Source organism: Bufo bufo, chromosome 1, assembly GCF_905171765.1.
Source record: "Bufo bufo chromosome 1, aBufBuf1.1, whole genome shotgun sequence".
Taxonomy (NCBI): Eukaryota; Metazoa; Chordata; class Amphibia; order Anura; family Bufonidae; genus Bufo; species Bufo bufo.
In genome coordinates, this window is record NC_053389.1 from 406962292 (window position 1) to 406990277 (window position 27986).

At 41.4% G+C, this 27986-nt stretch overlaps 2 protein-coding genes across 4 annotated transcripts in view; one reads left to right on the forward strand and one right to left on the reverse strand.

Moving 5' to 3' along the window:
- TCERG1 (transcription elongation regulator 1) overlaps nucleotides 1–2206 on the forward strand; it is an 86432-nt gene extending 84226 nt beyond the window's left edge. For all 3 annotated transcript variants that reach the window (XM_040406190.1, XM_040406206.1, XM_040406197.1), the window contains 2 exons: nucleotides 781–881; nucleotides 1285–2206. In XM_040406190.1, the coding sequence (XP_040262124.1) occupies nucleotides 781–881; nucleotides 1285–1486 (303 nt within the window). In that variant the 3' untranslated portion in view covers nucleotides 1487–2206. The remainder of the gene's footprint in view (nucleotides 1–780; nucleotides 882–1284) is intronic.
- A 13787-nt stretch (nucleotides 2207–15993) lies between these two features.
- Nucleotides 15994–25585, reverse strand: GPR151 (G protein-coupled receptor 151). Its single transcript, XM_040409777.1, has 4 exons — nucleotides 25554–25585; nucleotides 16809–18095; nucleotides 16664–16721; nucleotides 15994–16089 (listed from the first exon to the last, which is right to left on the reverse strand). Exons 1-4 carry the CDS (start codon nucleotides 25583–25585, stop codon nucleotides 15994–15996), a joined length of 1473 nt encoding a protein of 490 aa, XP_040265711.1.
- Nucleotides 25586–27986: the final 2401 nt, after the last annotated feature.

Here is a 27986-nt window from a genome sequence, read left to right on the forward strand (position 1 = left end):
GGGGCCGCTCGTGAGCCCCTTCAAACGGAGCGCACGAGCGGACACCCGAACGCTCGTGTGAAAGTAGCCTTAGCAGCCATCTAGCAACCCATGTCCTCAGCTCTATACACAAATTCCCGGTGACAGGTTCCCTTTAAGTCCTCTTAGGGGTTTTTAGGTCGTTTGTACAATAGACTGCAGTGAATTACCATTGCAGTCTGCGGAAGATTCGATATGTTCCTATGGAGGTCTGCAGGTGGGACTACTGTTGTGATAGCCTCGGTCTCTCTAAAGGAGAAAATGCTTACCCCCGATCGTTGAATTAGATGGCGTTATTGCCGATCACAGATATTAGCCCTGGCGTCTGCCGGAGCAGGCACCATCTTTAAAGACCCATGGAGTTTAAATGGATGGAGTTTAAAAAAAGTGTGAAAGTTTTCATTGTGCTTATTCTATTTAGGATCCCACTCCTGGCTTTGACAAAAAAGAAAAACAACTTCACGTTCAGACCGGACTTGAGGGACCAGTAGAAGATGTCTGCCTGCCTGTTTTTTTAAACTAGCTAGAATGTCCCAGTATAACTCTTGTCGCATCATATAATATCACTATTTCTGAGGTTGACTAGACCCGTTAACTGGTGTGGGCATTTAAAGTGTGGTCAAATGTGACTGTGGGGTTGTGGAACACATTTTAAAGCATCTTTTAAACAAAGAATGTGAAATAACATATGTTTGTGTGTCTTTTCCATTTATATCCTTAACATGTTTGATTTAATGACTTTTTTTTGCTTTCTGTTGACAGAAAAGACAACGGGAATTTGAAGAATATATCCGAGACAAACACATCACTGCCAAAGCTGACTTTAGGACTCTCTTGAAAGAGACTAAATTCATTACATACAGGTTTGTGACATTACAGATGTATAATGTGTCAGTCATCATCATTGCCGTGATATTGGTTTGACCTTGCATACACAAGAAAAATCTCATACTAAGACTATGACCATACAATTGAAGTACACATCAGAGAAATCTGATGTGTGGCCACCACAGTTCAATCCATGCCTGTAATAGCATCCTAAAGGGGGCCTACATTATAGAAGGCTGAAGTTATGTGGACAACCCTAATTATTGAGGTCTGGTGTTTCAGCCATGTCCATTATACCCAGATAGGATATCACACCAATGTCTTTGTAGGCCTAATATTTTCAAAGTATAAAGTTTTATTAAAGTCAGACACATTACATAGAATTTAGTTATACTAGTGGGTATAGTTAAAAATCAGCTCATATTTTTTTCTTAACAGATCGAAAAAATTAGTTCAAGAATCTGACCAACACCTGAAAGATGTTGAAAAGATACTGCAAAATGACAAACGCTATCTAGTACTTGACTGCATTCCTGATGAACGACGGAAGCTTATTGTATCCTATGTAGATGACCTTGACCGACGTGGCCCCCCACCCCCACCAACTGCCTCAGAGCCTGCACGAAGATCCACAAAATAGTGGGACATTTCACAAACTGGTATAACGTCCATTCATACCTCTGCATGAGACACCTGCAAGGTTTATATCAGAGAACTGTACTGAATCCAACCATAAGTCTGCAAAAAGGAGAGCAAACATGAGGAGCAGCAGCAGTAGTGACTTTTCAGCTGAAACGGCTATCTGTGCAACACTCTAGCAATGTAACCTACTGTCTTTGTGTCACCGCTGTCATACTTGCTTGACTAGCATTCACAAATCTGTCTTGTCATCTCCAAAAGTCTGACTATTTCAGGTTTAAATGAAATTGTGATTTGAGAACACCTCAGTCACTTGGTATTTTATCCTATGATGTTTGCATAGTAAGAATGTTTTCTGGATTGTTTTCAGATTTTTATTTTTTTCCTTCCTGATTTGAAGAGGATGATACAATGCTGGAGTCAGTTTTATTTTTTTTTCTTCAAGAGATGTCCGTAATAACACGATTTAGAATGAGGCCTTTGTGTTGCTATCAAACTGACATGATAGTAACTTTTGCTGTAAACTAAAAAAACATGTTCTATGTCTTTTTTTCCCCTTAATTTTTTGTCTTGACCTTCATTTCATTTTCAGTAGATGATTACCCAGCAAGGTAATTCTCGTGAAAGCTTATGCTCCTGTAAAACTTGTGTTTCTAAAGTTTAATTTTGTTGGGTTTGGTTAATGTATTGAAGTACAATAAACCTTTTTTATATATGTGGATTGTAAATGTGTGTATAAGTATTTGCTCCTGAAGTGCCAGTGGTCCTTACAGGATAATAGGGCATGATGGTTAATCTATAGATGCACATTTATCCTCCCGTTTCATTTACTATAATCTGGTTGCACTTAAGGCTGCATGAGAAAATTAGGAAATTGTAATAGAAATATTAAATGTAGTCTCTTTAGAGAAGTTGTAAAGATTAACCACTACAGGACCGCCGTACGCAGGATTGCGTCTTTGCGGCGGCCCTGTTATTCTGGGTGGACGCTCTGGCGCGTCCTCTCGCGAGACGCGAGATTTCCTGTGAAATAGCTTATCTGTAGCCTGCCAGCGGCGATCGTTCGCTGGCAGGCTGTAGATGCGATTTTTTTTAACACCTAAAAGGTATATTAGACTATGTTTTGATAACCGCTTCTAATATACCTGCTACCTGGTCCTCTGGTGGTCCCTTTTGCTTGGATCGACCACCTGAGGACACAGGCAGCTCTGTAATAAGTAGCACCAAACACCACTACACTACACCCCCCCCCCCCCCCCGTCACTTATTAACTCCTGATCACCCCATATTAGACTCCCTCATCACCCCCCTGTCATTGATCACCCCCCTGTCATTGATCACCCACCTGTAAGGCTCCATTCAGACGTCCGTATGTGTTTTCGGATCCGCAAAACACATACGGACATCTGAATGGAGCCTTACAGGGGGGTGATAAATGACTTATAGCCCATATAGACTCCCTGATCACCCCCCTGTCATTGATCACCCCCCTGTAAGGCTCCATTCAGACGTCCGTATGTGTTTTGCGGATCCGATCCGTGGATCCGCAAAACACATACGGACCTCTGAATGGAGCCTTACAGGGGGGTGATCAATGACAGGGTGGTGATCACCCCATATAGACTCCCTGATCACCCCCCTGTCATTGATCACCCCCCTGTAAGGCTCCATTCAGACATTTTTTTTTTTGGCACAAGTTAGCGGAAATTGATATATATTTTTTTTTTTTTTTCTTACAAAGTCTCATATTCCACTAACTTGTGACAAAAAATAAAATCTCACATGAACTCACCATACTCCTCACGGAATCCAAATGCGTAAAATTTTTTAGACATTTATATTCCAGACTTCTTCTCACGCTTTAGGGCCCCTAAAATGCCAGGGCGGTATAAATACCCCACATGTGACCCCATTTTGGAAAGAAGACACCTCAAGGTATTTTGTGAGGGGCATGGCGAGTTCATGTAAAATTTTATTTTTTGTCACAAGTTAGCGGAAAGGGAGACTGTGAGAAAAAACAAAAAAAAAGCAATTTCCACTAACTTGTGCCAAAAAAAAAAAACTTCTATGAACTCGCCATGCCCCTCACGGAATACCTTGGGGTGTCTTCTTTCCAAAATGGGGTCAAATGTGGGGTATTTATACTGCCCTGGCATTTTAGGGGCCCTAAAGCGTGAGAAGTCTGGAATCCAAATGCCCTCCTAAAAGATACTCATTGGAATTTGGTCCCCTTTGCGCACCTAGGCTGCAAAAAAGTGCCACACATGTGGTATCGCTGTACTCAGGAGAAGTTGGGCAATGTGTTTTGGGGTGTCTTTTTACATATACCCATGCTGGCTGAGAGAAATATCTCTCTATAATGACAACTTTGTATAAAAAAAATGTGAAAAGTTGACTTTTAGAGAGATATTTCTCTCACCCAGAATGGGTATATGTAAAAAGACACCCCAAAACACATTGCCCTACTTCTCCTGAGTACGGCGATACCACATGTGTGACACTTTTTTTGCAGCCTAGGTGGGCAAAGGGGCCCAAATTCCAATGAGTACTTTTAGGATTTTACAGGGCATTTTTTACACATTTGGATTCCAGACTTCTTATCGCGCATTAGGGCCCCTAAAATGCCAGGGCAGTATAACTACCCCACAAGTGACTCCATTTTGGAAAGAAGACACCCCAAGGTATTTCGTGATGGGCATAGTGAGTTCATGGAAGTTTTAATTTTTTGTCACAAGTTAATGGAATGAGACTTTGTAAGGAAAAAAAAAAACATAATTTGTGACAAAAAATAAAAAGTTCTATGAACTCACTATGCCCATCAGCGAATACCTTAGGGTGTCTACTTTCCGAAATGGGGTCATTTGTGGGGTGTTTGTACTGTCTGGCCATTGTAAAACCTCAGGAAACATGACAGGTGCTCAGAAAGTCAGAGCTGCTTCAAAATGCGGAAATTCACATTTTTGTACCATAGTTTGTAAACACTAACTTTTACCCAAACCATTTTTTTTTTTACCCAAACTTTTTTTTTTTTAATCACAGACATGTAGAACAATAAATTTAGAGAAAAATTTATATAGAAATGTAGTTTAAAAAAAAAAAAAATTACAACTGAAAGTGAAAAATGACATTTTTTTGCAAAAATTTCGTTAAATTTCCATTAATAACAAAGTAAAAATGTCAGCAGCAATGAAATACCACCAAATGAAAGCTCTATTAGTGAGAAGAAAAGGAGGTAAAATTCATTTGGGTGGTAGGTTGTATGACCGAGCAATAAACCGTGAAAGTAGTGTAGGTCAGAAGTGTAAAAAGTGGTCTGGTCATTAACCACTTAAGGACCACAGGTTTATACCCCCCTAAAGACCAGGCCCTTTTTTACAAATCGGCACTACACTACTTTCACCGTTTATTGCTCGGTCATGCAACTTACCACCCAAATGAATTTTACCTCCTTTTCTTCTCACTAATAGAGCTTTCATTTGGTGGTATTTCATTGCTGCTGACATTTTTACTTTTTTTGTTATTAATCGAAATTTAACGATTTTTTTGCAAAAAAATGACATTTTTCACTTTCAGTTGTAAAATTTTGCAAAAAAAAACGAGATCCATATAGAAATTTTGCTCTAAATTTATAGTTCTACATGTCTTTGATAAAAAAAAAATGTTTGGGTAAAAAAAAAATGGTTTGGGTAAAAGTTATAGCGTTTACAAACTATGGTACAAAAATGTGAATTTCCGCTTTTTGAAGCAGCTCTGACTTTCTGAGCACCTGTCATGTTTCCTGAGGTTCTACAATGCCCAGACAGTACAAACACCCCACAAATGACCCCATTTCGGAAAGTACACACCCTAAGGTATTCGCTGATGGGCATAGTGAGTTCATAGAACTTTTTATTTTTTGTCACAAGTTAGCGGAAAATGATGATTTTTTTTTATTTTATTTTTTTTCCTACAAAGTCTCATATTCCACTAACTTGTGACAAAAAATAAAAACTTCTATGAACTCACTATGCCCATCACGAAATACCTTGGGGTCTCTTCTTTCCAAAATGGGGTCACTTGTGGGGTAGTTATACTGCCCTGGCATTCTAGGGGCCCAAATGTGTGGTAAGGAGTTTGAAATCAAATTCTGTAAAAAATGACCAGTGAAATCCGAAAGGTGCTCTTTGGAATGTGGGCCCCTTTGCCCACCTAGGCTGCAAAAAAGTGTCACACATCTGGTATCTACGTACTCAGGAGAAGTTGAGGAATGTGTTTTGGGGTGTCATTTTACATATACCCATGCTGGGTGAGATAAATATCTTGGTCAAATGCCAACTTTGTATAAAAAAATGGGAAAAGTTGTCTTTTGCCAAGATATTTCTCTCACCCAGCAGGGGTATATGTAAAATGACACCCCAAAACACATTCCCCACCTTCTCCTGAATACGGGGATACCAGATGTGTGACACTTTTTTGCAGCCTAGGTGGGCAAAGGGGCCCATATTCCAAAGAGCACCTTTCGGATTTCACAGGTCATTTTTTACAGAATTTGATTTCAAACTCCTTACCACACATTTGGGCCCCTAGAATGCCAGGGCAGTATAACTACCCCACAAGTGACCCCATTTTGGAAAGAAGAGACCCCAAGGTATTCGCTGATGGGCATAGTGAGTTCATGGAAGTTTTTATTTTTTGTCACAAGTTAGTGGAATATGAGACTTTGTATGAAAAAAAAAAAAAAAAAAATCTGCATTTTCCACTAACTTGTGACAAAAAATAAAAAATTCTAGGAACTTGCCATGCCCCTCACGGAATACCTTGGGGTGTCTTCTTTCCAAAATGGGGTCACTTGTGGGGTAGTTATACTGCCCTGGCATTTTCCAGGGGCCCTAATGTGTGGTAAGTAGGTAAATGACCTGTGAAATCCTAAAGGTGCTCTTTGGAATATGGGCCCCTTTGCCCACCTAGGCTGCAAAAAAGTGTCACACATGTGGTATCGCCGTATTCAGGAGAAGTTGGGGAATGTGTTTTGGGGTGTCATTTTACATATACCCTTGCTGGGTGAGAGAAATATCTTGGCAAAAGACAACTTTTCCCATTTTTTTATACAAAGTTGGCATTTGACCAAGATATTTCTCTCACCCAGCATGGGTATATGTAAAATGACACCCCAAAACACATTCCCCAACTTCTCCTGAGTACGGCGATACCAGATGTGTGACACTTTATTGCAGCCTAGATGCGCAAAGGTGCCCAAATTCCTTTTAGGAGGGCATTTTTAGACATTTGGATACCAGACTTCTTCTCACGCTTTGGGGCCCCTAGAATGCCAGGGCAGTATAAATACCCCACATGTGACCCCATTTTGGAAAGAAGACACCCCAAGGTATTCAATGAGGGGCATGGCGAGTTCATAGAAATTTTTTTTTTTTGGCACAAGTTAGCGGAAATTGATATTTTTAATTTTTTTCTCACAAAGTCTCCCGTTCCGCTAACTTGGGACAAAAATTTCAATCTTTCATGGACTCAATATGCCCCTCACGGAATACCTGGGGGTGTCTTCTTTCCGAAATGGGGTCACATGTGGGGTATTTATACTGCCCTGGCATTCTAGGGGCCCTAAAGCGTGAGAAGAAGTCTGGAATATAAATGTCTAAAAATTTTTACGCATTTGGTTTCCGTGAGGGGTATGGTGAGTTCATGTGAGATTTTATTTTTTGACACAAGTTAGTGGAATATGAGACTTTGTAAGAAAAAAAAAATAATAATTCCGCTAACTTGGGCCAAAAAAATGTCTGAATGGAGCCTTACAGAGGGGTGATCAATGACAGGGGGGGTGATCAATGACAGGGGGGTGATCAGGGAGTCTATATGGGGTGATCACCACAGTCATTGATCATGCCCCTGTAAGGCTTCATTCAGACGTCCGGATGCGTTTTGCGGATCCGATCCATCTATCAGTGGATCCGTAAAAATCATGCGGACGTCTGAATGGAGCTTTACAGGGGGGTAATCAATGACAGGGGGGTGATCAGGGAGTCTATATGGGGTGATCACCACAGTCATTGATCACGCCCCTGTAAGGCTTCATTCAGACGTCCGGATGCGTTTTGCGGATCCGATCCATCTATCAGTGCATCCGTAAAAATCATGCGGACATCTGAATGGAGCTTTACAGGGGGGTAATCAATGACAGGGGGGTGATCACCACAGTCATTGATCATGCCCCTGTAAGGCTTCATTCAGACGTCCGTATGCGTTTTGCGGATCCGATCCATCTATCAGTGCATCCGTAAAAATCATGCGGACATCTGAATGGAGCTTTACAGGGGGGTGATCAATGACAGGGGTGTAATCAATGACAGGGGGGTGATCAGGGAGTCTATATGGGGTGATCACCACAGTCATTGATCATGCCCCTGTAAGGCTTCATTCAGACGTCCGGATGCGTTTTGCGGATCCGATCCATCTATCAGTGCATCCGTAAAAATCATGCGGACATCTGAATGGAGCTTTACAGGGGGGTAATCAATGACAGGGGGGTGATCAGGGAGTCTATATGGGGTGATCACCACAGTCATTGATCATGCCCCTGTAAGGCTTCATTCTGACGTCCGGATGCGTTTTGCGGATCCGATCCATCTATCAGTGGATCCGTAAAAATCATGCGGACGTCTGAATGGAGCTTTACAGGGGGGTAATCAATGACAGGGGGGTAATCAATGACAGGGGGGTGATCAGGGAGTCTATATGGGGTGATCACCACAGTCATTGATCACGCCCCTGTAAGGCTTCATTCAGACGTCCGGATGCGTTTTGCGGATCCGATCCATCTATCAGTGGATTCGTAAAAATCATGCGGACGTCTGAATGGAGCTTTACAGGGGGGTGATCAATGACAGGGGGCTGATCAGGGAGTCTATATGGGGTGATCAGGGGCTAATAAGGGGTTAATAAGTGACGGGGGGGGGTGTAGTGTAGTGTAGTGGTGCTTGGTGCTACTTTACTGAGCTACCTGTGTCCTCTGGTGGTCGATCCAAACAAAGGGGACCACCAGAGGACCAGGTAGCAGGTATATTAGACGCTGTTATCAAAACAGCGTCTAATATACCTGTTAGGGGTTAAAAAAAAACACATCTCCAGCCTGCCAGCGAACGATCGCCGCTGGCAGGCTGGAGATCAACTCTCTTACCTTCCGTTCCTGTGATCGCGTGCGCCTGTGTGCGCGCGTTCACAGGAAATCTCGGCTCACGCGAGATGACGCCTATTGGCGTTAGCGTAGCCTGGGGGAGCCGCCGCAATGACGCCTTTCGGCGTTACAGTTGCGGGAAGTGGTTAAGGGTGTTTAAGCTAGGGGAGCTGATTAAAGAAGACCTGTCACCACTCCTGACATTCCTGTTTTAATAGCTTCATGCATTCCCCATGTAATAACAATTCTGAAGCATCTATTCTTATGGCTATATGTTCTGCCATTCCTGTATTATTTCTACTAGAAGTTATGAATGAATTGCTAGCAGTCTGCAGTAAGGGTACAGAGGGGTGGTAACAAGTTGGGGGGGGGGGTGTACCTGCACAGTCTCACTGTATCCAATCAGTGCTTTCATTTTCAGACTGTGCAGGTACACCCCGCCAACTTGTTACCTCCCCTCTGTACCCTTACTGCAGACTGCTAGCAATTCATTCATAACTTCTAGTAGAAATAATAAAGGAATAGCTCAACATAGAGTCGTAAGAATAGATGTTCCAGAATTTTTGTTACACAGGGAATGCATGAAGCTATTAAAACAGGCATGTCAGGAGTGGTGAAAGGTCCTCTTTAATAAATAATGGATATATGTAGAGAAAAGTGGCGTTCTATGTGCCCACTTCATGTCAGGAAAATCATAAGAAAGCCACCTAGGTTAGTTACCTTTGTGATCCATTAACAAATTTCATGTGTCACTTTTATATAGCGTTTTTTTTATTTTATTTTTCTCTCTGCTCCTTCAGTCACTAGGTATATCACATCCACCACTCTGTGTCTGTGGCATTGCAGCTGTCTGCAATTTTTCTGTGTCACAAATACAGGGCCAAGAGCTTGCTGAATGTAATTACAAGCTTTAGTCTCTCAAGCAAATGGCGCACACACTCCTTTTATAGTTACTGGTGATGATTAGACGTTTCTGTCTTAAAGGGGTTTCTCCGGGCTCTTTCATATTGATGACCTATCCTCAGGATAGGTCCTCAATATCAGATCGGCGGCGGGTCAGCGACACCCGGCTACCCCGTCGATCAGCTGTATGAGGAGACGGCAGGCACTGTGCGCACGTGCCGTCTCCCTTCTCTTTTTCTGTTCAGCGCTGCTGTCCCATACAGTGGTGAGCAAGAACGGAGACGGCACGTGCACACAGCGCCTGCCGTCTCCTCATACAGCTGATTGGCAGGGGTGTCGGGTGTCGCTCCCCCCTTCCCGCAGATCTGATTTGGATCGCCTATCCTGAGGATAGGTAATCAGTATGAAAAAGGCCGGAGAACCCCTTTAAAGTTATGAGAGAGATCACAGTACAGCCTCCCTGGCTCTATACTTATCTTAGAGGAGGCACCTGTTACAACTTTGAAGCAAATACAGTTGACAGTTCTTTCCAAGGCTGCCAAACCTCTGTGAATAGGTGAACAGCATGGCCATAAGTTTCCAGATGGAAAGCAGCTTAGGGGTGGCTGTACGCGATTTGGATTACATGCGTTTTTTCCGTGCAGATTTTCATGCAGAAAAATCGCCGCATCATACAGTACCAGCAAAGTGCATGAGACTAGACAAATCTCATGTACTCCTTTTTTTTTTTTTTTTTTTTTTCTTAGGAACGAAAATTGACCTGCTGTGGAGATTTTGAAACCTGTAGCATTAGTTGCATTTTTCTTGTGCGGATTTCACCTTTTTCAATGGAAGGGTGAGATCTGCAGAAAATCAGCACCAAAAACAGATGTGCAGCCATCCTAAAGAGGTTGCATAGTAATGTGCATATCCACTTACCTAGGTAGTCGCACATACTCAGTTCCATCTTTCAGCTGCCACCAGCTGGATCTTCTTGTACAAGCTGTGACAGTTATAGGAAGAGAGCTGCAGCAGAAAGGGGACATCCCCTGAGCTGCTGGACTGAAATGAATCGAACAGCGCAATTGAAGCAGTAAATGGAGAGATTTCTTAATCCATGTGATATGTGGTATTGGGCTGGTTCTAGCTTTGTTAGAAAGAGATTGTCATGTTCTATATTTTCATTTAATCATGGCATAACTCCTTTAATGATCAGGCCCACTCTGGACATATACATTATTTAATGACAATCATTTGTAGCTTTATATATTGGGTCATTGATTTGCCAGAAAAGAAATCTTCTGATATGTCCTTTTGCAGATTACAACAGATCCTCCCTGGAATTTGCCTGTATTTTGCAGCATTCATTTTGTGTGTTATTCCCCAAATTCCTTGTTCACGTGGATAAGCAGCTCCCAAGGCGAGTCTGGTAATGGTTTTTTTCTATAAATCACTTTCTATGCTGAGGTTTAAAGATTCTTAATGGCCATGTATGGCACACTGAGAGACATTTATCAAGACTGGTGTTCCCATACATCAGTCTTGATCACTCTACACTGGAGTGAGATGCGCCTAATTTAAGGGGCAGATGCCTCTTACATCAGGTACATCTTTGGCAGTCCATGCCAGAAACTGAAGTCTACACCAGCTAGGGCTGGCGTAGAAGTCGGCCATAACTTATGCCAGTTTCAGAAGAAAAAACTCCACAGCACTTCCCAAATGTCAGTCAAAGTATATTTCAATCACCAACCTGCAATGTTTCGGTCTACTCACTGCGACCTTTCTCAAGCAATGACATTATACATAGGTGCTCTGTGCATATAAATAGGGTTCCCAATATAACTCGTTAATTAACATGATTATAAATAAAATGTGCAAATACATGCTGAAAATGCAAAAATTCAGTGGTCTATAAATGTACATGATTGTAGATACTCAATAATTCTCATGATCCTGATATTGTGACAAAATTCATATAGGTGTCTCTAAAATTCATAAAGTTTCCAAATTACCAATCATAAAATAAGAAGGTGCACATGTGCTAAATTAAAAACGGACAAAAACATAAATGTGTGGACACAGCCAGCATGGATTCCAGTACATCAGGTGGTTTTCGGTGTAGCACTTAACTCACTGCGCATGCGCGAATGACTCACACACTTCCACCAGTTTCAGGCATAAATTATAGTAAATCTGTCTCGCCATGCAAAGCCCTCTTGCTAAGCCCTGCCCCTTTCTCACCATTTCCGAAAATTGGCAAGAAGCTTAAAAAGCTGCAAATTGTTGCATACACACACACACGATACGTTGCGACTAATTTACGTCACAGTAGTGGCATAAATAGGCTGATAAATGTTCCTCACTGTATACCAGAAAAATAAAATGGAGCAATCGCCACCTGCTGTCCAAAGGAGCAGTTCATCCTGGCGCAAGCAAAGAGCAATACAGAACATGCTCTGTAATGTAGAGAGATGCCAGTGTACGGTTGATCCTGATTGAATTTTGCAGCCAATCTCATGTGCCACGGATTGACAGTGTCTATGACATTGTACGTTGTTTACTATGGCTTAGGAAGATCATTGGGGCAGATTTACTATTGAAAACGCACCATTTCTTTTTGTGCAAACTGAAACCTTGTCCGTCAGGGGGGCAATGCTTAAATGTATCTCTGTGTGCCAAAATTTTGGTAAATTTTTGCAGTAGAATGAAGTAAAATAATGGCGTAAATAAAGACTGGTTCAGGGATCAGCAATCTTCAGCACTGCCTGTTCTGAAACTACAACTCCCAGAATCCTCCTTTCCATTCTATGGGAGTTACTAGAACAACCAGGTGCTGGGAGTTGTTGTTTCACAGCAGCTGTTGTGCCGAAGGTTGATCCCTGGACTAGACAGTTTAAAGATGCCACGGATTTATCACACATCAGCCACTAGAAATAAATCTGGCACAGTTCAAGGCAAAGTTAATAATCTGTCTCAACGTATATTGTAACTAGGGATGAGCGAATCAACTTCGGATGAAACATCCGAAGTCGATTCGCATAAAATTTTGTTCTAATACTGTACAGAGCAGTCTCGCGAGACTTCGTGCAATAACTTCATAAATTAATTTGTACTGTAAAAAACATTTCCTGAACTTGGGTTCGGTTCCAAGGTACCACTTTTTTTTTTCTTCTCTTACAGGTCTGTTGAAGTGTTCACTATGCCTGCTAGATGAAGGCATGCAATGAACTCGCTTTGAAAAGGCCTGCATAGTGGGACTTTGAGAAGCTGGATGGTCCATACATGAAATCTTGGAAAGAGTTGGACGAGAAGCTTCTATAGTTCATCCTTGGTGTTGACGGTTGTCAGAGGACAGCACTCGCACGTATAGAGGGTTCTGAACAGTCAAGATAGATGCACTCCAAGATCGCCATGTGAGACAAAATGCTGTATCTCAAAGGACAACCATGGCATCCAGTAGCTCATTTGCCACTGACCTCTCATCATTGCCAAGAGCCCCTGCACTGGTAGTGCAAGACAGCCCATTAGAGGAATGAATGGCAAACGAATGAATGTAAACAAGGCAGACATAGCAGAGCTGGAGAGGGTCCAGAGGAGGGCAACTAAAGTAATAACTGGAATGGGGCAACTACAGTACCCTGAAAGATTATCAAAATTAGGGTTATTCACGTTAGAAAAAAGACGACTGAGGGGAGATCTAATTACTATGTATAAATATATCAGGGGGCAGTACAGAGATCTATCCCATCATCTATTTATCCCCAGGACTGTGACTGTGACGAGGGGACATCCTCTGCGTTTGGAGGAAAGAAGGTTTGTACACAAACATAGAAAAGGGTTCTTTACGGTAAGAGCAGTGAGACTATGGAACTCTCTGCCTGAGGAGGTGGTGATGGTGAGTACAATAAAGGAATTCAAGAGGGGCCTGGATGTATTTCTGGAGTGTAATAATATTACAGGCTATAGCTACTAGAGAGGGGTCGTTGATCCAGGGAGTTATTCTGATTGCCTGATTGGAGTCGGGAAGGAATTTTTTATTCCCCTAAAGTGAGGAAAATTGGCTTCTACCTCACAGGGTTTTTTTTGCCTTCCTCTGGATCAACTTGTAGGATGACAGGCCGAACTGGATGGACAAATGTCTTTTTTCGGCCTTATGTACTATGTTACTATGTACTATGTTAAACTATATGTTCAGTGGAGAAAGCAGGTCCTGCCTTGGTAGTAATGATTGCTGCATCAGTTCACTAAGAAACCCTAGATAAAATCAATGGAGAAAAAAACTGGACAAGAAAAAGGAATTGCTTCTCACACAATCAGTACAAAGACCTAGCTCCCATGGTAAATGCAAGATGGATAAGGATTTGTGGCCAACAGCATGGTTGTGGTAGTTACTGTAAGAAAACTCATGAGATCTCAGGCCTGTGGTTTCAACAGAAGAGGGGGGAAAAAACAGAGTGGGTCGTTTCTGTCTGTGGACATTGTCTAGATAAAAGACGCTGTCTACCTTAAGATACCAGAAAATCCTAGGGAAAAGAGAGACGTACCTGAAGATAAATTGGAGGGAACGACCAAAATGTCACTGGAGAGCCAAGGGATGAAGAGATCACTAGCCTTGGTCATAAGTACTAAAGTGAGGTAGTCTGCTACCAAGTAGACCACTACTGGGATGTGGGCTGCAGACATTCAGAATCTGTAGCTCTAATAGGATTGTGGTTGACACTGGGGAGCTATGGGATGGCCTTGTAATACTGGATAGGTCTGGATGCCTCTAAAAAGGATGGTTTAAGAAGAAAAGACTGGGAAATGAGCAGCCCAGGTAATGATAAGGGAAGAGTGCCCTGCTAAAAGAGTTTGCCAGGTACTTTAAAAGGATTGTGCTACGAAAAATATTTAACTTTTTTTTTTAAAACCAACACCAGGATCTGAGTTCTTTTGTAATTCATGTAATTAAAATTTTTATATAACAACTGATTTACTCAATAAAATCTATCTGTATAGCACCACCTTCTGTTCCATTTCCACCTTACTGAAGTGGTTTCATGTGCTCACAGGAGTGCCACTGCCTTCTCAAACAGCTAATCGGCAGGGGTCCAGGGTGAGTGTCCCCCACTGTTCAGATACTGATGACCTATCCAGAGGGTAGGTGATCAGTACAAAAATCTCGGAAAACCCCTTTAAGTGTGCTTCACATAGAATGAGTTCACAACACAGTGATGATCCTCTAAGTGTTCCCTCACACAGTATATCCAAGTAAATGCCCCCTCACAGAGTGATGTCTCCTTAAGTGGCTTCCAAACTTATAATGCCCCCTTAGAATTCCCCTCACACAGTGATGCCACCTTAAGAGTTATGCCCCCTTTAGTGGCCCCCACACACAGTTATTCCCTCTTAGATGGCCCACCTCACAAAGTTATGTTTCCTTAAAGGCTCTGTACAACTTTTGGGGCAATTTTTTTTATTGCATTGTGCTCATTTTGAGCTAAAACTAATTTTTTTCAATTGGTCTTTATTAAAAAATACGGAGCCTTTTTTTCTGTCCATTACCGAGATGCTCTAGAAGCAGCTTCTGGATTTTCTCTCTTTTCCGCCAGTTGGGGAGCTGATGGGCTCTCTTTTTTATTTTTCTCCTGTGAACTAAAGTGAAAGTACCAGTCACACAGTTAGAAAAACAGGTAAACCTTTTGTGACAAAAGGCTCAATATTTTTAATAAAGGCCTATTGAAAATATGATTTTTTGCCCAAAATGTGTAAAATTCTATCATAAACAAAAATTGCCTCAGAAGGTATACATAGCCTTTAAGTGAACACTCGTGCACCGTTATGCCCCTTTTGTGTCCCCCCCCCCACACACACAGTTATTCCCACTCTGCTCATACTTAATCCCCCCCCCCCCCCCCCCCCGTTGAGTACCCCTGGAATATGCCAACACGGCGTCATCAAGTGTGTAAGCAACAGTATTGAAAAATAATTAAGCAAAATTTTTCCAAAAGGTTCACCGTAAGAATTGGTTTCTATGCATTAATGAGGTTAGCTTGACACTTAACACACAAAGGTTTGCTGCAACTGTGTAACCGAAAAAATACCACCACTGCTTCAGCAGTGATTACTATATGGTCTTAAGCAACCTTCTTTCTAGATGTATTATTTAGTGCTTCAGCATTTAAGTCTATGGCACAAGTTCTTGCATTCTTTTCGGAGTAGTGAGGGAATGACATCAGTTTCAAGCCTCTGTTATTAATTTTTTTCCTATGTTCTTTGAATGCAACTATACCTGCTTCACCTTCTTCTGTACATGAATTATTATGAGGATGTACCTTTAAGAATGTGAATATACAAAATCTTTGTCGGCCTGGTAGTGAACATTGAGAGAACAATGCTACTGACAGAACATTCTGAATTCATTTACCCTAAGGCTGGAAGTACACATGCAGTTTTTGATGCAGTTTTTTTTTTTTTTTTTAGGCAAAGCTTGATGTGGATCCAGCAGGAAGCATAAGTTCCTTCTTTATATTCTTTATATTTCCCATAGCTATTGAATCCACTTCTGGCTTTAGCTAAAAAAAAAATAAAAAAAAAGCTGGATGTGTGATTCTAGCCTATGAATTTAGTATGTTCTGAAAAACTTTTCTTAAGAAACATAATCCTAAAGCACCTAAAACAAATACATTTCATTATGTACCTGATGCTTTGTTTATATCTGTAACAGGATTGTTTACTCCATGCCGTTAATAAGAGAAGAATGATATAGAGTGATATGTTCATCCAAAATTCTCTATTCTTCTGTCTTCAAAATCAGGTAAAAAAATTATCATAATTGAAAATCTATTATATACAGAAGACTGGTTATTGATACAGGGTCATTTGGTTCTTAATGAGTCTTCCTTGAGTAAGCATAGGTGGTGTGCACGGTTTTAACCCTGTCAGATATATTTAGGTAGGAAGATAAATACATTGTACAAACCAAAAATGAACTAAATGTCTTCTATGCCTGTGTATTACACATGGAAAGGTGAATAGTTTAAGGCTTTTTAGAGCTTTTTGGCAACATGTTTTATTATAAGTGTATATTATTAGTGATTATCTTTACAAGTATCAGAGTTAAATGTTATGTCTAAATACTTTCCAAACCAAATTCTTTCGGTCACAAGTCCGCCATAAACTATGGATAATCATCACTTGAGCACATCTGTAGACAAATTCACAATTAAACTTTAATACAGCATATAAGAGCACACTGGAGAGGCTGGACTGTACAGTATATATAGTTTCTTACATTTTTGTGCTAAACTTCTCAGACCCAACTGTATCTTTATCTTCATGCTCCCATGGGATGGGGTCATTGTTCTCATCAGATAGATTGGCTTCCCTCTCATTCCAGAACTGCTCCACATCTGGTAAAACAGGGTTTTCCTTACTGTCTTGCCTTCCAAGTTTTTGTTGAGAACAAGACGGCTCCACAGAGCCATTAGTGGTAGGATGCTCAAGAACAAGATCTTGGGAAGAAGTTGAGTCTGGTTGAACCTCTGGAGTCAGTGTGCCTTTATCTTTAACATCATTCTCATCTTTATCTTTTACAACCAAAGATTTTTTGGAGGTGAAACTGTAACAAATGTCTTTGAAGCCTTCTTTAAATTCCTCCAACATGACCAGAAAGATGAATGGATTTATACAAGACAGAGAAAGCATTAAGACTTGAGCTAATGTCCTGAATGCATGAGGAGGACCCCTTAGTGGTTGATGCCAAAACCAGAACCATGATATCCATTCTGGAAGCCACATAATGCAAAATGTAACAGTAACACTTAGCAACATAATTGTGAGCCTCCTGGACCTCATTTGATTTCTTAAATTCTGAGTTTTAGTTCCTCTACGTTGGCACTGGCCATATGCTCTCCAAAAGTAGAAAAATGCACTAGTGAAAGGGATGAAGTATACAAAGAGTGGATAAAGCTCGACGAAAATGTCCATCATCTTTTGAGACTGAGATGGTATGTTTATTAAGCAAATCACGGAGCTGTCATTTTGCTTTGCATCTGTAAAGAAGCACTCGGGTAATGGCAAAACTGAAGCTACGACCCAAGTAGATGTCATAACAGCACAGATGGTTATTTGTGGAATTGTTACTTGCTTGGCTGGATTGCTGGCATATATAAAACAGGATCTTGCAACTATAGCAGTGGTGAAGCTCTTAACTGACATGCAGACATGTATGAACCAGTCTGCAGTTCTGCACATAAACCAACCCACTGTTAAAGTAGACTTTGAGTAGACTGCTGCCCTGAAGGGCACACAGAACATCAACAACAGGAGATCTGAGATGCTGATATTCAGGATCAGAGAGTGGATCAAAGAAGGTTTGGCTTTTCTGGAATTGTAAAGAAAGATGGAGATCACACACAGGTTACCAGCAAGTCCAAGTAAACAGATCAACACCAGTACGGTAGGTGTGACAAAAGTCCATTCTGCAAGGTCCAAAGGCTGAAATCCAAATGCATACAGAGTCTGCTTTGAAAGGAAGCTGTTCACAGTGCTGAAGTTGGTCTCCATGACCTGTAGAGATCTGTGCAGAATGAAGCAGCTTCAGGATCTCCTTGCCTATAACTGATGCTGCAGCACATGCATTTAAGAGTCTGTTGTGCACCTCCTCCTCTTATATACAGGCTGCAGCCATGATTGACAGCTATAAGCCAAATCACATTGGATGCATCATATTAGCAAATAGAATCATCTTATTAGTCAACCCATTTATTATATTTCCTTCTCAATTATTTATAACAGTATTAGACATCATGCAAAGACAAGTCTACTTATTAATGCCTCTATCAACACTGAATAAGTGTGCAAACCTTTAAAATTAAGCTCTACCACATCTAACAGTCAGAAAGGTTCTTTAATTATTTATTATTTTATGTGATTTAGTGAATAGACAACCCTCTCCATGCTTTTACTTTTGTGTGATGTTTCAGAACATTTTTCATCTGTTTTTATTAATCTTGATGAATCAGTTCATGAATCCGTTTTTGTGAGGCACATTACAGAGATGAGCTCATTAATGGACTCTCTTATTAGGAAACTAATACTGAATAGATTTTGAATGTTCCATAGCAATACATAGAGATTAGCTTTTTCAAATTTTTTCATACATAAGTTACAAATGCAAGTGTCACTGTATAGTACATTAGATCAAGGAACTAAAATCCTTTGTAAATAGCATTAGCAGAATTATTTCCATGACTGTTAAGCAGGAAAGCAGATGTGCAAAAAATTGCATAGTATGAGAAACAAGTAATACACAAAGGATATGGTGTGACATTTATCCAAGGGATATGAGACAGACAGGCTTATACTGATAAGTTGGAAACTGAGCAATGTCTGAATGATTTTCTCAACAAAGCAGTAAATGTAGGAGTATCTTACAATATGGCTGAATTCACACGGTTTAGATTTTCCTAAACACTTTTTTCCAGACGTTTTTGGTTGCTGAAAAGACAGTGGCCAAATGGTAGCTAATAATATGATCTCTACTTATATTTCATTTTTGTTTCTGGCATGTTTTATAATTTTTTACCTCAGATGGCATTTTTCCAAAATAGCTATCAATGGCCGAACTTAAAATGCCAGACTTTTAGCTAATCACTGGTGGTACATAGCAGAAGACCACTGAGACCAGTGATTGGCTGCCGTGGTCATGTGGAGAATATACTGAATATATATGTTACTGCTGCAACAGTGTAAATAAATACAGCAGAAGAGGAGCACAGTGGTGGGGAATTGACGGGCAAGTATAGGATCCTTTTTAATTTTTATTTTTTTCACATTAAGTTGGAAACCCCTTTTAAACTGCCCATACACTATAGTTAAAAGTCGGCCATAAATTATATTATATAGTAAATGACAAGCTCTTTCCACCAAAGTTAGAACCAGCCCTGTACCTCACATGGATCCAGAGATCTCCCCATTCATTGCTCTGCTAGATTTATATCAAGCTGGCAGCTCATGGGGAGTGTTTTCTGCTGCAGCTCAGGGGGCATCTCCATTCTGCTGCAGCTCTTTCCCTATTACAGCTCAGGAGTCATGTCTTTTGCTGGGGCTCCCTCCTTATCACAGCTCAGGAGTCAGTCCAAGGATGAAACTGAGCATGTGCGGCTTTCTCAGTGAGCCGGACAAAGAAATAAGAAAAATAAGAAAGAGCAGGTGGCGCTATACACATACATTTTTATTAAATAATTCAGTGGCTATACAAAATGTTTAATTACATGCAATTACAAAATAATTCAGATGCAGGTGCTGGTTTGAAAATGATAGAATATTAATCTTAATTAAAATATAAAAAAATTTGGCGTAGCCTGACCGCTGAGCGCAATGGAGGTCTGAGAAAGAGCTCCCGCTTCACAGACCTGCGCTCATAATTATTAAGACGCCTGATTCTCAACCAAAATGGTCAAGATTGGGATGGACAGACCCAGGGAACCTCCTATGTCCCCCAGATACAAAAAGGGGCAAGCAGACATGGATCGCCTCGTAAAGAAAAAGCTTGCGCTCTCCCCAGCGTGCCTGGACAAGATGGCACTGAGATCCTCTATGCTCGATTCGGAGGAGGATGAGGACGCCGGAGCGGGTACTGCACAAAGGGTAAGGGACAGTCTCAGGTAGAAGAGAATAATTGTCTAACAATTTCTTAAAGACTCTCACCCAAGCACTAGCTCCCTTGCTACAGGAACTGAGAGAAATGCGACACGATATGCAATCACTAGGCCACCGGGTGGAATCCCTGGAGGCTAATCAGGGCCTACTCTCAGATCACAGCTCTGCCATCTCACAGTGCATGGAGGCCCATATAGATTCCGGACCAGACCAGGAAAACCGGAGCAGGAGGAAAAATATCCGGTTTAAGGGCCTACCGGAATCAATAGAACCAAATGCACTGCCTGCTGCAGCTTCACAAATTTTCACTGTTCTTTTGGGAGAAGAGAGGGCACAATCAATAACTATCGAACGGATTCACAGATCCCTACAACAACCTCCTGCTAAGGGGGACCGACCACGCAATGTAGTTTGCAGCCTTCTTAGTTTCTGCAAAACCGCAGCCCTACTACAGGCCGCAAGGGACCAGAAAGACTTGATGCACTAGGGCGTTCCTATACAGCTATACCAGGATATAGCTCCCTCAACGCTGTACAAACGCTGCACTTTAAAGCCACTTACAGATTACCTACGGAGCCAAAAAATATTCTATCATTGGCTCTATCCCTTCAGCCTAACATTTAGCACAGAGGGGAAACGCTGCACCATCCGCACGCCGTCTGACCGGCCTGCAGTGTGGTCACATCTGGGAATTGAACCTCTGCAGATGGACTCGTGGCTACCTTTAGATAGCATCGCCATGAAGCTACCTCCTCTGCCTAGGATGGATCCGTGGTCGGTGGTCTCCAAGCACAAGCGAACAGCTGTCAGGAAGATCAAGAACTGACTTCATCTTTTTAAGTGACAGGCTTGTTACTCTACCTTATTTACTATTCCTTAAGGAACCAAGTATCAGTATCATTATACCTGTCCTTCTTACGTATCTCTCTCTATATGGGTTTGCCGCCTGTGGTGGTGTAGAGTCTCCAGGAGGGCACTTAGATAATGGCCTCTCTACAACATGTGGGGGCCGCACTACTGCGGATGGCAAGCTCTAACCATCAAGGCGTATATAAGTACTCTTAGTAAACCTGGGGTTCTTACTGTTTCACTAGCTTACTTTGCTTATTCCTTTGACATAATATATGCTTTAATAGGAGCACACACTTGGTGTATTTTCTCAAGTGGGCCAGACCTACTGTGAGGCAGTGAGAATTTAGCTTTTTAATGGTTCATTGTTACTTAGTAAGGGGTGTGGGTCTGCGGTGCCAGATCAGGATGCACATTAACCATCCTCTGCCCCCACACACACACATTCTAGCAGGAGACAGAGAAATCCATCTCTCGTCTCACCATTCATGTTGTGTCTCATGGACAACTATATTGATGGCCATGATTACTATTGTAATTAGACTGAACCTAGTTCTTTTGTTCAGGAGTTTAATTATGTTGATTGTGTTTCACGATATTACTCAGGTCGCTCCCGGGATCACCCATCTCAGTGGATACGCTCTTCAAAACCTCCCTTCACCATGGCAACCATAACCACTACATCTTTCAACGTCAGAGGATTCAACACACTGTAAAAAAGGTCACAGGTAATCACTCTCCTGAGGAAGTGCAACACAGATATTTGCTTCCTACATGAGACTCATCTCAAAACCTATAGAATCCCCAATCTACCTCACACATGGTTCCATTCAACCTATAGGACGTCTGCGAGGGGAGTTAGCATAGCCATTGCTAGGAAAGTTCCCTTTGAACCTGTCCTGACTCAGGCAGACCCAGAAGGATGCTTTATCTTTGTAAAGGGCAAAATTGGCCACGTCTTGGTTTCGCTGGCCAGTCTATATGCCCCCAATAGGAAACAACACAAGTGGATTAAATCCACATTTTCTAAGTTTCAAGCCTTTGCTGAGGGTATCAGGATAGTGGGAGGAGACATAAATATCTCCTTACATCCGACTGTGGACACTTCTACGGGAACCTCAGCGGAGGTATCCAAAAAGTCCTCAGGGAGACCCACTTAGTGGACTCTTAGAGGGCTCTGAATGCAACCACTAGGGACTTTCTACTCACAAGTACACCATACATTCCAAAGGCTGGACTATATATTTATTTCAGAGAACCAGTTGGAGATGCTCCTAAGCTCCAATATAGGTCCTATGACCGTTTCGGACCATGCCCCTATCTCCACTACCCTTTCCTTTTCTTCCATCCCTGCCAGAGAATGGACCTGGCGACTTAATGAGACTCCGATGAGGCTCTGATTAACATCCATAACAAGCTAACTCACTATTTTCAGGATAATAACCCTTCAGACACAGACACCTCCCAGACCATAGTCTGGGAAGCACATAAGGCATTCATCAGGGGAGAATTTATAGCCTTAGGCACTAAAGTCAAGAGGGAGAGACAGAAACTATTGAACTCATTACAGTCCCAAATAGCATCTTTAGAAACCATCCAAAAACAATCCAAAGTGGGGAAAAAACTGGAGGAATTACTAGTCCTACGACAAAGGTTAAAAGAACTACTTAATTTCAGGTGTGCTAAAGCGCATCAGTATGTGAGGTTTAAATATCATGCTCAGGGGGATAAGGGGAATAAATTGATGACCCATTTAGTAAAAAAAACTAAAAGAAGCCCAATTTATAAAAAGTATCAAAACCCACTCAGGTTCTAAAACAACTGAAACCAGAGATATTGCTAAGGAATTTAACCACTTTTACCACCAGTTATATAACATTCAGCCTCACGCACTACTAACAGCAGATCATTCCCGCATTGACTGCTTCCTGAAAGATAAAAATTTACCAACCATTACAGATGAGTAGAGTTCTTCTCTCCAATCTCGCCAGAAGAAATATCTAAAATCATCACTTCCATGCCTGTTGGCAAGACCACTGGCCCTGATGGGTTACCTGCCGGATATTATAAAAATCTTTTACCAACTCTTCTCCCACATATCACAACCTGGTGCCAAGCTTTAATGGAAAGAGAACATATACTGAAGCAAGCTTTAGAGGCAACAATAACAATATTGCCTAAAGAGGGCAACGATGCAGGGGTCTTTGGTAATTACAGGCCTATATCTCTCTTAAACTTGGATGTGAAGATCTAGGCCAAACTATATTAGCGACTAGGCTAAACAGGATTATCCCCAAGATAATACAACCAGACCAAGCAGGCTTTGTAGCAGGAAGGGAGGGGAACTTCAATTCTCGTAGCGCAATTAATGCAGCTACTGACAAAAAAACTACTGACAAAAAAAAGCGTTTGATAGTCAATTAGTTGTTTATCCAATGCACATTACATAGATTTGGGATCCCAGACTCCTTCATCCGAGCAATAATGTCTTTGTATCATAATCCTAGTGCCAGAGTCCACGTCAATGGCACGCTTTCAGAAATCTTTGACATAAACAATGGCACTAGGCAGGGTCACCGACCCTTTTTATTATTATCATGGAAACCTTACTACAAGACATTAGGGACAATCGATCTATAAGAGGTCTGACAATTGGGAGGGAGGAACATAAGTGTGCTGCCTTTGCAGATGATTTGCTATTAATGCTCACAAACCCCACTCAAGCTTTCCCAGTGCTTATGAACATATTCTAAAACTTCGGAGCCTTAGCCAACTTCAAAATTAATTATACCAAATCAGAAGCATTAAATATAACTCTCCCAACACAACAGGTCAAGCATTTGAGTGCCTCTTTTCCCTTTAAATGGCAACCGGATAAACTCAAATATCTGGGGATCTTCCTGACTAAAAGACTCTCTTCTTTATATACAGCAAATTATTCACCTCTCTTAAAAAAAAAAAAAGGTCAAAGATCAGCTAAATTCCTTGGCACTACCCTGGATGGGTAGGAAAAACCTGTTATGCCCAAGTTTCTTTATTTGCTTCAGATGGTTCCTATACATCTGCCCCAATCATTTTTCGCAATGGTACGCTCCTTGTTTTCAGCTTTCTTATGGAAAGGTAAACAACCAAGATTAGCATATGACAGACTGATCAGAGATCGCCTTCATGGTGGCGTCAGTCTTCCAGATATAAAAACATACTATAAGGCCATACAGATGAAGAGATGGCTTCAATTATGCATCCCACAATTTAGGATCCTCGGGGCTAATATAGAATTAGCAACTATCTCCGATGGACAATTGGCAGGACCATGGGGCATCTCTGCCTCTCACCAGGTGAAGGAGGGCCTGACCAAAGGGGGTTATAATACTATTAAAGCATTGCAAACAAGTAAGGCTCTATTCTCTATCCCCTTAAAACATTTGCCCTTCTCTCTAACCCCATTCCTACTTCATCCAGACATCAATGACCCTCCTCCTTTTTGGCACCTTTTCAGAGACATGACAATATCTGAATTGATGGCTAGTACGAAGACACCAACGGATATAGATCATCTGAGCTCCCAATATAAAAAAGAAAGCAACTTCCTTAACCAGTTGGATTTCAGAAGCTCTTGTATTAACCTGCACTCCAAATATAAAACTGAGACAGAAATGACATGGTTCGAGAAACTAATGCAGGGCACTACAATTCCTAGACACGCCATTTCCCTCTTTTATGGGACTTTACAATCCGTGGGTGATGAGGTCACCCCTGCTTATATCAGATGCTGGGAAAAAGACATGAAGAAGTCCTTTACTGCACCAGAGATTGACCAGATATTAAAATCCAAGAACACTCATATACAACTATGACCAGATGGTATAATGATCCTAGCAAGCTATATAGCATGGGACTAAGAGAGACAAACATATGTTGGAGATGTTCGCACGAGGAGGGCTCGCTGTATCATATATTTTGGTCCTGTCCGTTAATCAAGGGCTTTTGGGAACAGATAGAACACACAATAAATATTATCTGCAACAGCTCTATTCATTTGTCTCCTTCCTCAGTACTTTTATGGCTTCCTTCAGAGAGTTGGACCCCAAAAGCATACATCCTCCCAACATGGCTTGTACAGACAGCTAGATTGCTGATACCACTTCATTGGCTCAGTGTTATCCCTCCTTCTCTTGACCAATGGCGGGATAGGGTGGATCAGATATGCCTCATGGAGGAACTGGCTAGCTGGGCAAACAGATCTCATTTTAAGTTCCAGAGGTTATGGTCTCCATAGAAAGCCTATAGAAACAATGTTATGAACACATAGGGGATTGTGTCCACACCTCCACACATACAGACTTTGATCATTTGAAGAAATCCTCTGATGATTGCTTTCACTGTAACTGATCATGGGAGCAAAATGATACTTAACACTGAATACAAAAGGGGGATCCCGGGCCCGACTTAGCGACGTTCTTTCTTTTTCTTTATTTTATTTTTCTGTTGCTTACGTTTTATTCTTTGTTTCTTGTTTACTTACCCTGTGGTGAAGAATACTTGTACTGCTTTCATAACTAAATACTGTAATGCATGCAAAAAGCTATTCAGGGTTGTAAAGCGGGATATTGTATACTCCTCTACGGTGACACAATGTATGTCAGCGCTTAGATGCATTTATTTGATCCATTTCTGTACCTGATAATGCATTGTAAATTATTAACTCAATAAAAAGATATTTGTTAAAAAATAAATAAATAATGTAATTAATTAATATTAATAGACTAGTGAACTTCTTGTGGTGATGGATCATGTGATGGACCCATGTGATGAACGCAGTGACGTCATCAAAGGTCCTATTCCTCAAAGAAGAAGACAGAAGAGATGCCGGCTGCGCAAACAAGTGGATTAAGGTGAGTTCCTTTTTTTTTTTTTTTTTTTTTTTTTTAACCCTTCCAGCCCTATTTTACTTAGCATTATGTAAAGTTCAGGTCTGGGTACCACAGTCAGTTCTTTCTCACGCGTGATCCATCACCATGGTAAAAGATCATGTGACGTACCATGTGATGACCGGAGTGACGTCATCAAAGGTCCTGTAACTGTATTTAATGCTCACCACAGGTCCTATTCAACAAAGGAGACAGAAAGAGATGCCGGGCTACGCGATCAAGTGGACTAAGGTGAGTTAAATTATTATTTATTTATTTTTTAACCCCTCCAGCCCTATTTTACTTTGCATTCTGTATTCAGAATGCTATTTTTTTCCCTTATAACCATGTTATAAGGGAAAATAATAATGATCGGGTCTCCATCCCGATCGTCTCCTAGCAACCGTGCGTGAAAATCGCACCGCATCCGCACTTGCTTGCGGATGCTTGCGATTTTCACGCAACCCCATTCACTTCTATGGGGCCTGCGTTGCGTGAAAAACGCAGAATATAGAGCATGCTGCGATTTTCACGCAACGCATAAGTGATGCGTGAAAATCACCGCTCATCTGAACAGCCCCATAGAAATGAATGGGTCGGTATTCAGTGCGGGTGCAATGCGTTCAGCTCACGCATCGCATCCGCGTGGAATACTCGCCCGTGTGAAAGGGGCCTAAGGGTTTCACTCTTTCAGGATCCATTCTGCCAGTCCATTCCCCAGCAGTGTACAGTATATACACCGGTCTATTCTCAGGCAGTATACAGTATATACACCAGTCCATTCTCCAGCATTGTACAGTATATAAAGTGTACAGTATATACGCCAGTCCATTTTCTCTATTCTCAGGCAGTATGCAGTACATACCAGTCCATTCTCCACCAGTGTACAGTATATACACCAGTCCATTCTCCAGCAGTGTACAGTATATACGCCGGTCCATTCCCCAGCAGTGTACAGTATATACACCGGTCTATTCTCAGGCAGTATACAGTATATACACAAGTCCATTCTCCACCAGTGTACAGTATATACGCCAGTCCATTCTCCAGCATTGTACAGTATATAAAGTGTAGTGAGGCTGCACAAAAGTGTCAGACCATAGAGCAATGGTGCTCACAGCTGATATAGACTCACCCGCTATACTGAAAAAACAATAATAGTATACAGAATACTGGGCACTCACTTATATACTTGGAACCAAACAATATAATTTAATGTGTAATAAACAAGAAACAGCAATAAAACTCCATACATAAAATCAGTGTCAATCTATAAAAATCGATACCATACGATAAAATATCGTTGAGAAAATCATCTTGAGCTAAAATATTCCAAATAGTCTCTCTTCTTATGGTACCACTGAGGAATGGACGATACACAGTCCCGAAATGCGTTTGGTACCACCGCTTCCCAATCTTGAGCAAGGAGGACTTTGAATTACAGAAATTGGATTTTATATCTTCTTTTACACCACAGCATCGCTACCCGAATATTTACTAAGGAAATAACACAGGGTCACCACCAACTACAAGCCGTAAAAGATTAAACTGCCCGCCCGCCCGCCCATGTGAGGACGTCATCAATCTCAAGTTCTAACCGACATCGATACATGTCTGCAGGTCAGCGTGTGATGCGAATTAGTGCGGTGTAATCGAAGGGTAAAATCGCGAACACGTAAGTGTATTTATTACCATTACAACACTAGTGTCTCAGGACTAACGGCATACATACGGCATATCAATACCCCTGTAAGATCGCTGTGGTTGGAATTTAATTTGGACCCAATTTTTTTGGGCCTATGTAGCGGGACGCCGCACACGTGCTATGAGTTTGGTCCTCAAATCATAAGAAGAGAAACTATTTGGAATATTTTTGCTCAGGACCATTTTCTCAACGATATTTTATGCATTTTATGGTATGGTATAGATTTTTATAGATTGACACTGATTTAATTGTATGGAGTTTTATTGCGGTTTCTTGTTTATTGTACAGTATATACATCGGTCTATTCTCAGGCAGTATACAGTATATACACCAGTCCATTCTC